General features: G+C 34.1%; 1 protein-coding gene across 1 annotated transcript in view; it reads right to left on the bottom strand.

Moving 5' to 3' along the window:
* The window catches only part of LOC129748435 (uncharacterized), a 60692-nt gene that overhangs the window by 26558 nt on the left and 19703 nt on the right, over positions 1–14431 (bottom strand). Inside the window, exons 2-9 of the mRNA XM_055743061.1 lie at positions 10041–10388; positions 8643–8771; positions 8218–8558; positions 8046–8160; positions 7923–7947; positions 4588–4795; positions 4377–4510; positions 4182–4302 (exon numbers count right to left, since the gene is read on the bottom strand). Of these exons, the coding sequence (XP_055599036.1) occupies positions 4182–4302; positions 4377–4510; positions 4588–4795; positions 7923–7947; positions 8046–8160; positions 8218–8558; positions 8643–8771; positions 10041–10388 (1421 nt within the window). The remainder of the gene's footprint in view (positions 1–4181; positions 4303–4376; positions 4511–4587; positions 4796–7922; positions 7948–8045; positions 8161–8217; positions 8559–8642; positions 8772–10040; positions 10389–14431) is intronic.

The raw sequence follows: 14431 nt of genomic DNA on the forward strand, positions 1-14431 counted from the left end.
TAATTGAATCTTTAATTTCTAAAAATATCGTGGTGTCTCTACGAAAGCACTGACACGCATGATACGGTTTTAAGCATTTCAACTTGAAACAGAATTTTGAAAATCCAATCCTTTCAGGTTGGAAGCTCATCTCTCCACATATGACAGACTTGGAAAAATTGTGAAAATGTTCTAAAGAAACGTAGTTAAATGAATGAAAATGAGCTACAAATCAGTTAAAAGTGAAGAAAAAAAACTAATAACAGAGTTTCACTGCCGGCCAAAGGTTTGGGATCACCCCTTCAGAAACATAAAAATTTTGATTGGCCATATCTCAGCCATCTTATGACATATTGTAATTCTTTTGATCTCATTCAACAGATCGTGAGTAAAACCCTCTTTGTATGTATTGACAAAATGTTAATGTTGAGTTTATATGACTTAAATTTAGCTTACAGTAGGGACATTTTCCAAAAACTGAACTTAAAATCCAAACCCAATTATCTCAGGGTGGGGTGGATCAAATTTCAAAATTCGAGTTGCATTCGAATACTTAGCAAAACACATTTGTTTAATTTTGTGCAAAAAAATTCCAGGTCCAATTTCCACAAAAACCATTAAATTTGAAGTAAATACACCCGATTCATAATTTGCAATTGTTTTGGGCTCCCCGGCTCCCAACAATTTTTAATGTGAAAAAGTAAAAAATGATTTTGTCAAAGTGAAAAAAATAAAACTATGGCAAAAAAGATGCATATATTAAAAAAATATTTGTGCATCTTCCTTCCTAAATGTATGGAAATATATCAACGAAATAGACATGTAACCTTTGTTTTCTAAAAAGATGTTTCCAGATTTGAAATTTTCACTTCATTTAAGTTTTAAAATTTCTGCAGTGTTGCCAGTAACAATTATCATTTAAAAATGAAATTTATTAAGGCCTTAATATTTAGTAGCGAATTTTATTCTTTGGAAATCCCATCACTGGCAGAAATAAAAATCCTTCCCTCCTTTGTCCCGCTTTGGAGGCTGAATTTCTATGTATTATATTTCAATATTATATTATATTTCTATTATTACTTTACTTCAATTATTCAAAAAGATGGTTAACGGATGTTTTATGATATAAACAGAACTTATTTATACTATTTGAGTTCCTAAAGACTGCCATGAGAAGTTTTTTTTTGAAAAAACTATCAATAAATTTGTTAAGCTCGTATCAATTCTCATACCTACATCATCCGAATTCAATGGGACAAAAGTAGAGATGTACCGAACAGTGGTATTCGGCGAACGGCCGAATACCGAATATTGACCTTTTCAACTATTCGGCCGAATATTCGGTCGAATATTCTGTTGAGTTTTCAATAGAAATACTTCTATTTCTACTGATATTTCTATTAGAAATCTTATATTTCTGCCATCTTAATGTCCCTCATGTTTTTAAGTCGATCATTTCCAACCAGATGTATTAGATTTTTTTTAACTAGAGGTCTATTTCATTTTCAAAATTACCACCATTAGCTAAAAAGACATCAGATTACTAGTAGGTTCTAGGACGTTAATTACAAAAGAGATTGGATTCCAGTGAGATCTGGGACAAAACATTTCAAAACAGGTGTTAAGCTTATTGAAATAGCTTTTTCATTTCGAAATAGATGAATGTCTTATTTTTGCTAGATGTCATCAAAATTGTTGACAAAAAAAAACGATGATCTCTGACTACAAGCATACAATACTTTCTACGACACTTATCTACACTTTCGAGTCTGAACGATTTTTTGAAAAACTTGCAAAAAATAGGGAAAATCTGAACAGAAACTAGGCGAAGGAAATTTTTTATTTGATTTATGGGCAAGCCTAGATATATCAAGTAAATTTGGAATAAACGTAAATCAAAGTATAAAGCTTTCTACAGTGAAAAATACACGGATACATCTTAAATGTTTTACTGAATCCGTGAGTTTTTGATGATTTTGAAGGTTTTTCAACATAACTTTTGAATATTTTATAAATTATCCAAAATCAGTTGAAAAATTTGAGAGGTCTGTTTTTGCATAAATTTGAAATAATAAATATTCGGCCTATTCGGCCGAATACCTAGCTCAACTATTCGGTGAGCCGAATATTCGGTTTAACGGTTTTTCGGCGGTATTCGGCGCCGAATATTCGGCCGACCGTTCAAAAAAGAATGAAATCGCGTGAAGCAGCGCACCCTTTTTCAACTTTGACGAGCTGCCATTTCGCTCTCGGTTGATATTTTTTCATGATAATTTCAAACAATCTAGTTCAATAATTCAACTAACACTTTACAAAATTTGAAGTATTTACAATGACGGGAAACATAAATAGAGGTATTTTCGTAAAAAAGAGAAATTTGAAATTGCTTCACTAAACTTGCTGTATCTTCAACAATTTTCATTGAAAAATCTTGAAATTTGGTACAAAGATTTAAAAATGTTTGATCTAATAACAGGCCAAGTCAAAATCGATGAAAGTGATCAAAAATGGTGCTTGGTAGAAAATCGCCCAACATACGATTTCATTCTTTTTTCGACGTATGTTTGTATGTTTGTATGGAAAACATTGTAATCCATGTGTTCTTGGTTTTCTTTCTCACAAAATCAAAATTTATTACGAAGAAGGTTGTAAATTGATAGAAACTTCATTCCTGTTTTGTTTAGATATAGAAATAGTTCCAACAGAGCTGGTATTGAAACACAAGTGCGAATAGAATACTCGCTTTAATTGTGTATCAAATTTGTTTATCGGAATAATAAGTAGGTCATTTCTGAAACTCTGTTCATCTTATTTTGAACTCTGTTGAAACATTTTCTCTTCCGAAAGCACGAATGAAGTTTTTATCATTTTACAACATTATTTGTGATAAATTTTGGTTTTGTCAAAGAAAACACCAAGAATACATGGATTACGATGTATTCCATACAAATATCCGTCCAAAAATGAATGAAATCGTATGTTGGGCGATAATGAACCTGATTTTCTACCCGGCACTAGTTTTGATCACCTTCATCGATTTTGATGAAACTTGGCCTGTTATTAGATCAAAAAATTTTAAATCTTTGGACCAAATTTCAAGATTTTTCAATGAAAATTATCGAAGATACAGCAAGTTTAGTGAAGCAATTTCAAATTTCTCTTTTTTACGAAAATACCTCTATTTATGTTTCCCGTCATTGTAAATACTTCAAATTTTGTAAAGTGTTAGTTGAATTATTGAACTAGATTGTTTGAAATTATCATGAAAAAATATCAACCGAGAGAGAAATGGCAGCTCGTCAAAGTTGGAAGTGGGTGCGCAGCTTCACGCGATTTCATTCTTTTTTGAACGCAACTGTAATTCTCGTCTTTCAATCAGGCAGTCTGCAATTTTTTCATGAAATGCATAGCTTCTTCTCATGTTACCAAAAAAGAAGCTTAAGAATACGCAAAACCAGTGATTAAAGATAAAATTAATTTCAGGCTAATTTGAATTTTTTGGATGATTGATACGTAAAAATTTCTACTTCCATACAAAATTGAAACGCGTTGCGCTCTTTCAGGATTCATCCAAATCATCTCAAATTTTCCACTGATGCTTGGAGACCCAAAATACATCGAAAAAACATATGAGATCAAAACGTCGTTCTTTGCAGCGGTCTACTGTAAAAAGTCCAAACCAATTTTGTGGTCATCCCGAGCCCTAACATGAGCCCAATAGAGGGTTTGTGGTCGTTCCCAAACAACAACGTGAACAAAGTTGAAGTTAATAACAAATAAATATTAGAACTTTTACTTTTGGTGTCTGACTGGACGGCCTAATTCCCTCTACACTTTTGAGGCCTCATGAAAGTATACAAAACGTTGCCAAAAAATTATCAACGTCAGGTCATTTTGACTAATGTCAATTGTTTGTATCTTTTTCATCAAATCAACCACAAAATGATTTTCGTCGTACCCTATAAACAGTGGTTGGTTCAGAATTAAGGAAAAAATCTAGAGAAACATATTTTAATTTTAAAATGATCCTTAAGTTACAAGCCTTCCAATGAACTCAATGAAATTTGAAATGATCTTGTATAAAATGGATAACGTTATTACGTACTGATAATATTTTAAAATCTTTTTCCAAACTTTAAACTGTTGTTTATATAGCATTTTTCACAAATTTCAGGGGAGGAATTCACAACAGGAAAACTTACCTTGTCATGAGGTTCGGATTGTAAAACCTCATTCCATTCCGCGACTGCCGTATCGCCCCGTTGTCAATGGCCGGATCCGTCGAAGGACGAGACTCGTTCTGTAGCATCCTCTGGGCGGTGGCTGAAACATCGTAAAAGAGAATGCGATTCAAAGCCGGAACTCATCATAAATAACCATACCAAGCAATCGCTTACCGATGGTATCACTCATGAAGCCATCACTCATCCTTGAGCACAATTTTCCTCGACTCGGCCGGGTCGGTTTCATCTCATATGGGTTGCTGTTTTTCGCATTCCTTCCATTCGGCCTGGTGTCCATTTCCGGAAACCTGCAAGTTTGCGAGAAAGCGTTTGAGTTTACTTACTAGGACTAGTTCAGTTTCAGAATGGAGAAAGCATGATTTACCTTGAAATCGTCGCCTGTTGTTGTTGTTGTTGTGGTTGTTGCCTGCCGTGTCGGCCATTTCCGTTACCATTGGACGTTGGCATTTTGGCAGCCCCATTGCCATTTTGAGGAACTCTTCGCAAATTTTGCTGTTGCTGTTGCTGCTGCTGTTGTTCGGAAAGCTCCGGATATGACCGCGATTGCATATTGCCATACAAAGTTCTTGATCCTGGTGGTTGAGGATGATGGTCATTAGCATCGTCATTGTTGTTTGAAAAATGTTTGAAAAATGTCGGAAACGAAACAAATACCATTAGATAGTGATTGGCTTGTTTAGGGGAAACATTTTTAGGTGAAGAGGGTAGAAATGGAGGCATGTAGAAAATGATATGATCGCGAAAATAAAAAACAGACCATGTAAATTTTGTGTATTGGCCCAAACAAATAATCGACGTCGAAAATTAAGGGCTTATTCGGTTTATCCAAGTCCCAGAACATTCCCATTTTTTTCAATGACAAAAATGACAAAAATGACAAAAATGACAAAAATGACAAAAATGACAAAAATGACAAAAATGACAAAAATGACAAAAATGACAAAAATGACAAAAATGACAAAAATGACAAAAATGACAAAAATGACAAAAATGACAAAAATGACAAAAATGACAAAAATGACAAAAATGACAAAAATGACAAAAATGACAAAAATGACAAAAATGACAAAAATGACAAAAATGACAAAAATGACAAAAATGACAAAAATGACAAAAATGACAAAAATGACAAAAATGACAAAAATGACAAAAATGACAAAAATGACAAAAATGACAAAAATGACAAAAATGACAAAAATGATAAAAATGACAAAAATGACAAAAATGACAAAAATGACAAAAATGACAAAAATGACAAAAATGACAAAAATGACAAAAATGACAAAAATGACAAAAATGACAAAAATGACAAAAATGACAAAAATGACAAAAATGACAAAAATGACAAAAATGACAAGAATGACAAAAATGACTAAAATGACAAAAATGACAAAAACGAAAAAAATGACAAAAATGACAAAAATGACAAAAATGACAAAAATGACAAAAACGAAAAAAATGACAAAAATGACAAAAATGACAAAAATGACAAAAATGACAAAAATGACAAAAATGACAAAAATGACAAAAATGACAAAAATGACAAAAATGACTAAAATGACAAAAATGACAAAAATGACAAAAATGACAAAAATGACAAAAATGACAAAAATGACAAAAATGACAAAAATGACAAAAATGACAAAAATGACAAAAATGACAAAAATGACAAAAATGACAAAAATGAAAAAAATGACAAAAATGACAAAAATGACAAAAATGACAAAAATGACAAAAATGACAAAAATGACAAAAATGACAAAAATGACAAAAATGACAAAAATGACAAAAATGACAAAAATGACAAAAATGACAAAAATGACAAAAATGACAAAAATGACAAAAATGACAAAAATGACAAAAATGACAAAAATGACAAAAATGACAAAAATGACAAAAATGACAAAAATGACAAAAATGACAAAAATGACAAAAATGACAAAAATGACAAAAATGACAAAAATGACACAAATGACAAAAATGACATCATCTCTTCCTTGGCAAATATAAGAACTGTATCGTAAATAATTCACTCAAAAATTTGTGATTTTTTTTCTGTGTGCGTGCAAGCTAAAGTTTATTTAGGTACATGCTTACTTTTTTAATCTTCGCTGTGTATTGATCTTGAAACTAGAAAGAAAACTCTGCACACTTGGTGGATAGAAAAGGGTGTTCAAATCGCAAAACGGTTTAAAGTAACCACAAATGCGTGAGAAATATCATCGACAAATATGGCAACGAGTCGTCCTTGAAGGATCTGTCTAGATCCGGAAGAAATTCTGGTTCCAGTCAGCCCCATATCATATCATATCAAACGTAACCGATCAGTAACCACGCGTGATCTGGCTAAACAGCTCAAAACCAGCATTGGGTTGAATCAGAAAATCAAGGCCAGGAACTCCTTGAGGATGTACAAGAAGCAGAAGCCTAAAAAATCAGCAGAGCTAAAATCTCGAGCAAAAACAAGGGAACGAAAACTTTACGAATTTGTCTGCGATCAAGTATTTTCTTCACAAAAGGTATAATAAATGCTAGATTTTACAAAGCTTTAAATGCTTGAAAAAAAGATTGCTGCTTCTCTATAAAAACCATCAGTATCCCCCTGTCTTCTGGCCGGATTTGGCATCTGCACATTACGCCAAGTCTGTAGTGCAGTGGATTTCAGACAATAACATCCAATTTGTCGAGAAAAACATCAATCCATCAAATTGTCCTGATTTCCGACCGATTGAACGACACTGGGCGATTGTGAAGAGGATCTTTAGGAAGGAGGGGACAGTTTCTCAAAAGTGCCATCATTCTTATTATTAATTATGATATTGTTTCTTATGAGACTGATCTTCAATAAACCAAATAGCGAAAATTTAAATAATCAACTTATTTCATTTTTATTCACAGAATGAAGTTTCTAAAGAATATTCGATGCAGTTCTTATTATTTATTTGATAAAATCATGCATATGCAAATTTTGCACTCTTTCAACATTTTTATTTAGAACATTTTAAAAGTGACAGTTCATTTTCCTGAGCATTCTTTTTCCTTTCCCGAGATAGTTATATGATTTCAGCTGTTAAAAATACAAGAATTCAGACCACAGGAGAAAACATTAAGTGTATTAATGTTGTTGTTAATTGAACAAAATGTTTAGTCCAATAAACCATCAGTGATAATAGCGAACCAACTATGAGAATTTTGATGGAAATTCGCAGAATTTTGGTTTGGTTTAGCTGGTTCGGGATTGGTATTTTTGTTGATTGAACGAATAATCCCCCTGTGGTTGAGATTGCCAATACATACATGAACAAAAAGAACACGCACACACAACACAACTCATAAAAACGTGATTGAATGTAACTGGAGTAGGGAGAAAAATCAGAGCAAGTACAGCGTCACGAAACCTATGGGCTTGACCCAGATAGAAAATCGGGGATAACATCGAGTTCGAAAAGCCATCAGAATTTACTTGTTGGAGCTAGTAAATTAGGGAAAAAAAATCAAGCTTGTTTTCGTTATTATGAGAATGTATTGTTGTTGATTTGTACACGAGAACACTTTTGAGCCAGATTGCCGGTGGCTTAATATGAATGGGGTTTCGACTAATAGATTTATGATGAGATTCGTTGCAAATTGGTGGGGCTTTGATAATGAGATTGCGATTTTGAGGTGCAGCTACGTTCTGATGCATTGAATAAAACTCACCATTATTAGAAGGAATATTATTTTCCTGAAGAATGCAATCATTAAAAAGAAATGTTAACTTTTTCCACTTTCATCGATAAACAATTTTAAATGTACAAAAACTTGTTAAAAAAGTTTACTTACCGAAAACGGATGACTCACAGGAATCTTAGAAGACCAACCGCTGGTACTAACTTTGCTAGACTCAATTGGTTGTTTCACTTCATCGTACACTTGGAAGCTTGGCTTTCTAGCATGGCTAATGATAATGAATCAATTATCAACAAATTTTCTATCATATAAAAATCTTCCATACCTTTTATATTCATCGAACGATCCACCGCTATCAACCTGAAAGCTAGGATATCGCCGAGAGCGCATCGATGTTGGTGATGCCGATCCACTTCCGGCTTCTATCCAATCCACGTCGGCTCCGAACATTATGACAGAACTGTTCCGACAGGAGGGAACCTTCAACGCGTATTCGACGGTTCCATCTGGACCAATGAATGGAAGCTGTTTCCGCGCCAGACGCGCCTTGACGGCCGCTATCAGATGATTGCCATCGGGACGTTGCGCAATCGAGCTACATATCACGTCTAGGACCAGTTTAGGCGAGCTGATTTGGCCTAATACTGCTAGCACATCGAGCGCCCCCTAGCGGAAGGTTAATAAAATATGAGATTAATTCAATCATCAGTTGCCGAAAATGGGCACACAAATTCTTCGATTATTACTTACATGTCGCACTCGCTTTTTCCGATCGACGGCAGCCTCAGCTGTTCTTGATATGAGCGTTTTGATGTCGAAGTACGTGCTGGGGAATGTCATCAGTGCAAAGAGAACCATTTGCAGTGCATTCTCACGGAACTGAAAGACAAAAAAAGGTTGAAAATTAAATAATAAAAGAAGGAATTTCCAAATTTCTAATGGGTTAATTCCAATTTTCGAATTAAAATTCATTTCCAAACATCTTTCTATATATGGCCGGGATTCGACCAGACCGAACTGAACGCCAATTTGAAAAAAATTGAGTTATCTATTGTTGCGGATACGAAACATGATAAACTACCTGTCCAATAAAAATCAGAACATTTTTCCTATTTTTTCTGATTTTATTAGAAAATTTCAATGTTGTAGACAGTGGAAATAGCAAAAATACGTTGCGCCAAAGTGAACTGAGAGCCACCTCAGAGGTAAAGACAAAAAGTCTGTTTTGGTCATGGAAACTAATTTTTTGCGAAATCATCTTATGTGTGTTGGTTTTTTCGATTCAAAGCAGTTCTTCGCCTCGTCTCGAACTAATATCTGGTAAATTAAATGATAAAAAACGTTCTAGTGGCTAAAAACTTTATATTTCGGATTGTAAACATTTGTAAAAATTTCGCTCCGCCAGACTGAACCGAATCCCTTGAGTATTGCTTTCCAATTTACTCAAGAAGATGTTAGAATTTTTAACATTTAACGATGAAAGATACTTTATTTTATTGCTTACTGTCGTTCAGAACGCAACCGGTAAGTAACAATCAAAGATGTTCCGGACTTCAAAAGTGCGAAATTTGTATGGCTCGGTTCACTCTGGCTCAACGAAAAAAAACATTTTCGAAGCATCAGCCATACTCGTTGGGTGCTGCTCGTAAAGCGCCTATTAGTAGGCTCCTACGTTTAGAACAAATTGCCCAGTCAAATGATAGCGCATGGCAATTTTTCAAACATTTTGATTCGACCAGAGTGAACTGGGTGCAAACATATTGCTATAAAAATTCAGTTTACGGCTTATTGTGTAATCAGATATCGACCAGTATATGCTCGACGGCTTCATAAGAGTCTAAATGTGATGGTAAAATGATTAAATCAGATATCTAATAAAATGGTATTAATCGGTAGGGCTGTGAACTTTGAACTCGATTTTCTCGAAATCAAGTTTATGGCGTTCAGTTCGGTCTGGTCGAATCGCGACCATATAAACAACGATTTCCAATTTTGCAATTTTCACGCTTGATATTGTATGGCTGTCAACATTTCGTATTTATATTCTACTTCAAACTGTTTCTAGTCGACTGAGTTTTGTTCAATATACACTATCAATAATTAATATTTTCATGGAGACGCATGGCTTCTCGTTTGTCCGCTACCTACCTTGGAACTTTTGGCATGGAGGAATTCATCGGAGAGCAGCCGCTGGACGATGGCGGCCGTTGGCAGTCGTTGCATGAGCGCCTTGGCAACGTTGTTACTTCCGGGACCACCCAGGCGGCACAGGCCGGTCAAAATTTGCGTTACCCGGTCTTCGAGATTCTCGAGCGGAAGGCGCGATATCAGGTTGATCAGCATCCGGACCTTGTCGTCGATGATATCGGGATTCCGCTCGGACGAAAGCAGTGTTTTGAGGAGCGATTCCAGGTATGGCTGCACTTTGGCCAGGTTTTCCGACGACTTGAGGGATTCTTCGATGGCACAGAAGCCTTGGGATCGTATCCGCCAGTCCTGCAATGATGCATGAGTAAGGAACACTCTTAGTTTCATTATGTAACACCTTCGTTTGGTTGCGAATGTAGGACAAGTGAAAGGACAAACTAGTGCACAGGATATAAATTAACACCTTTTGGAAGCCATGATGCGGCAATGGTTTTACCTCTAGCTTCAACATTTTCTACACCGGCAATGAACTATTACTTTGGCTTACATTTCTCATACTGTTTGCTGGATTCTGTTGAGAGGTCACTTTTGAACGAATCACTAATTAATGGAAACAGTTTTATCTGCGTTGAAAAATTAAAGCCAAACACGGAACCGTGTATATTTTAGCATGCTCCACATTCAGCATATGACCAACTTTTAATTAACTGTGACTATCAACATTTATCATATAAACAAACACACTCACGAAACCCGGCTCATCCCTCTATTTTGCAACGAATTAAAAATCACTTGAATGGGGCGCAGAAGTTGCAAACAATTCGTAAAACTTCCTTCGCCAAGGAATGGCGTCGTACGTGCGGCATGCTAGGGACCGAATCTCAGACTGCCTCCGATTGGGGGAAAACCCAAACGTTGGCATCGTGCGGTGTGTGGCGAACTGTTTTGCGTCCTCCTTGGCCCTCAAATTTCTCAAACCGAGAGTCCTTCTCGAGACGTGAGCACACAAAGGGCAATGTCTCGCCAACACCAAAGGCAAATGGTTAGAGCCAGGCAGGTGCGGTCGAAAGTAAGCGAAAGGAATTGATTTAGCGCGTTGACACCGATTCGAGGCGTTCTAGCGCCTTCTTTTTTTCGGGTCATTAGCACTGCCGACCGAGAGTTTCGGGTCAGACAGCAGCAACATGTTTTGCGATTATACCGAATTGAGGAATTCCCACGACACGTTTCATTTACTTCCAGAAATTTATCAGATCATATCGAATAATAAAGAATTTTAAAAATTTAACAGACGTTTAATTTGAAGAAAGTTTAAGTTGAACAACTGGTAAATTTGTTTGATTATACTAGACAACAACACTTTTAGTGCCTTTGTTTTGATAACTGTTTTTGAAGCAGAGTTGCAAGATTTCAGATAATCATTTGAAATTGATACTCACCGTTATGAGTATCAATTAAGCAGCACAATGAATTTCGTTGTGATGCTCAAAGCTTTCGATGTCAAACGAAATTCACTGAGCATCACATCTAGAAAAAAATCAGAAATCCAGAATCCCATTAGAGAAATATTCAGCTATATTCCCCACTTTTTCCCCTACTATTTTTGACGACAGTTAAATTTGTAACGAATCTATGGAATATTTGAATGTATCATATAATGTGATAAGCTTTTCACACTAGCGACACGCCATGTTGAACGACTCCAAACGCTTTGATATAAAAAAAGAGCGCTTTAATGATTGAAGTTTATTGAAACTTTTTAATAACGAAAGTGTTAAAGCTCGTGGTACCTATGTTTTAAAAAGTTTCTATGTACACAACACACTACCTTATAAATGTTGAGAACAACACTTTAATTTTATAATATTATTTGCAAATACGGCGCTTTGGTACTAAACCATTTATAACATAATTTCATAGTCAAGACGACCTAAATAAAAAAATATAAAATTCAGTCGTTGACGTTTTGTTGGTTTTTTTTTTTAAATTAAAAGCAACAACATAATATGAGATTAAAAGCAACATTTCTAATCGATTTTCTGGCTATTTGAAATCAGTAAAATATGCTTAGTTAGCTAAGCATAGAATACATTAAATTAAAAATCGATATTTGTTTTACAAAAAAAAGGTCAAAACTCAGATTTTTTAGGTTTTTTTTTGTATTTTCTCGGCTGTTGACATACAAAAAAAAAAAAAACAAATGTTGAACTGTAATATGATCACAGTCATCAAATTTCATGCGGTTCCTTCTTCAGAGCATGTTGTGTACGAGTGAAGGATATCTAAATTTGGAAATATTAATAAAGATCATGTATTCTAACAAATATGCATCTATACATTCAGAATTAAAACCTATTTTTTTATATCAAATAAATGAAAAAATAGAAGCCGTGATGTCAATGATAAGCTGTCCTTTGTTTCAACTTTTATTTAAATCTCTTTTCAAACGATCTTTTTTAAACGTCCTTGGTTCTTGACATCCCTTCTCTGTCCCAAACTAATCATTGGTAGTGCAATTTTCAGCCGAATTTTTGACAGTAATAGTCACTTAGAGACTGAAAAAGATCCGTAACAACCGTAGAGAAAACCAATTTTTGAAACCAATCTTAACATTCCCGATTTCACAAAAACCACTTCAAAATTATGTACTAGGCTGTGAATGATCAATTAACAGTCTAAACTAGCCATTTTAATAAAATTGAACTGTATTTTTCAAGGGTTTCACGAATTTCTTTTAAAGGGCATTTTTAAACGTACTAAAAAATCGTTAAAAAAATCCAGCTATGATAAATAAAGAACAATTCATTTCTGATGCATGTGTCTAAAAGCTCATAAGATAATAATCAAAAAAATAGAAGTAAGGCCGCTTAACAAAAGAAGCGATTTTACAATTACTCCAAATGGTAGTACAATAATATTTGATCAATCATAATATTCAATGGCACATTATTATTACTGTCATATTCTTTTTTTCTATTTAGAATTCTATAAATCTTCTGGAAACGCTCTTAATAGAATAAGTGAATTTATCGGACATTAGATAGGCTGGTATGAATCATATCCTACTTTTTGGTGCAACGATCCATTTTCTACTTCAGAAATTTCCCACAGGGAATTTCAAACATCACGCGAGTCGAGATAATACTTGAAAAAGATCTGTGAGCCGGTGCAAATAAAACCGGCTTTCCTTCTCTTGAAAAAGAAAATCGTTAAAATGCATAAAAAATCATAAAAATGTCTTTTTTAAATTGAAATAAAAAAGATTAACCGTTGGGATAGAAGCTACAAACCGCCGCTTTCATTTGAAAGGGAAAATTTTGATATTTCTTTATTACTTTTTATTTGGTTCATAAATGCTTTTCATATGTGGTCGATTCCAACCGGTTGCATAAGCTGGGATGCCATGCGTTTTGATTGGAATGGTTTTTCGTTGGTAACAATCTTTTTTTAATTTTTATATTTTAAAATTTAATTTGTTTGTAAGATTAAGAAACTGTTTTCTTCATTTATATTAAAACTCTACATAGCTACCTATAAATTTCAACTTCGTTTTTAAGGTTGCCGCTACAAGTAAAAGCAAAGCATAGCTCGAATGCTATAAATAAAATCATAAAACTTTTTTCTGCAAAATTGACAAAAAAACTTTCGGTAATTCAAAGATACTAAATTTGTAAAATTAGACCCGGTGGATCCTTATAATTTTAATTCTGAATTTTAGTGTTTCCCAGCTAAGTTGTCTTTGCGGTACTTTTTGTGTTAATATTTATAATAATCAAATATTTAGCTATTCAGATTTTGCTATATTTTTTATAGTTTCTTGTAATGTCCAGAAGATTTGAGATGTTTTTTTCTGGCAAGCACATTAAGCCATTGGGGGTTTTTTGATGAATTTTGAGCTTGGGAATTTCAATGTTTGCGCTTCTTTTCCATGATTGCAAAACTTTGCATCAACGTTTTTAAGAGATTTAAAAGTACATTACTGTAGGAAATACAAATCATAACTTGCATGTCTTAAATCCTCTGAATACGAGCGAGACTCATCAACATATTTGGTCATAAAAACGTTTTTCTCATTCTGTAAAACTTTCAGGTGGTGGTGGGTGCTTCAAAAAATTTTACGTAAGAAGCCATACATGAAGGATTTGATAAATCTAATCGAAACCAAACAATCATGCGAACCGATTCACTTAGTTTTTACTTATTTTTATACTTATTAGCTGTAGTTTTGGAAGTGATGTAAATTGATGTTATGTTTAGATTTATCTTTCACAATTTGATCTAGGGAACAATTTGATTAAAGGCTGATTTAAAATAGATAGAAGACCGTTTCCAAGTCACCAGTCGTTGAAAGCAAATTTTTATGTCTAGTTTTAGGTAAAATGAGGTACACT

The sequence above is a fragment of the Uranotaenia lowii genome, chromosome 2 (assembly GCF_029784155.1).
Source record: "Uranotaenia lowii strain MFRU-FL chromosome 2, ASM2978415v1, whole genome shotgun sequence".
Lineage (NCBI taxonomy): Eukaryota > Metazoa > Arthropoda > Insecta > Diptera > Culicidae > Uranotaenia > Uranotaenia lowii.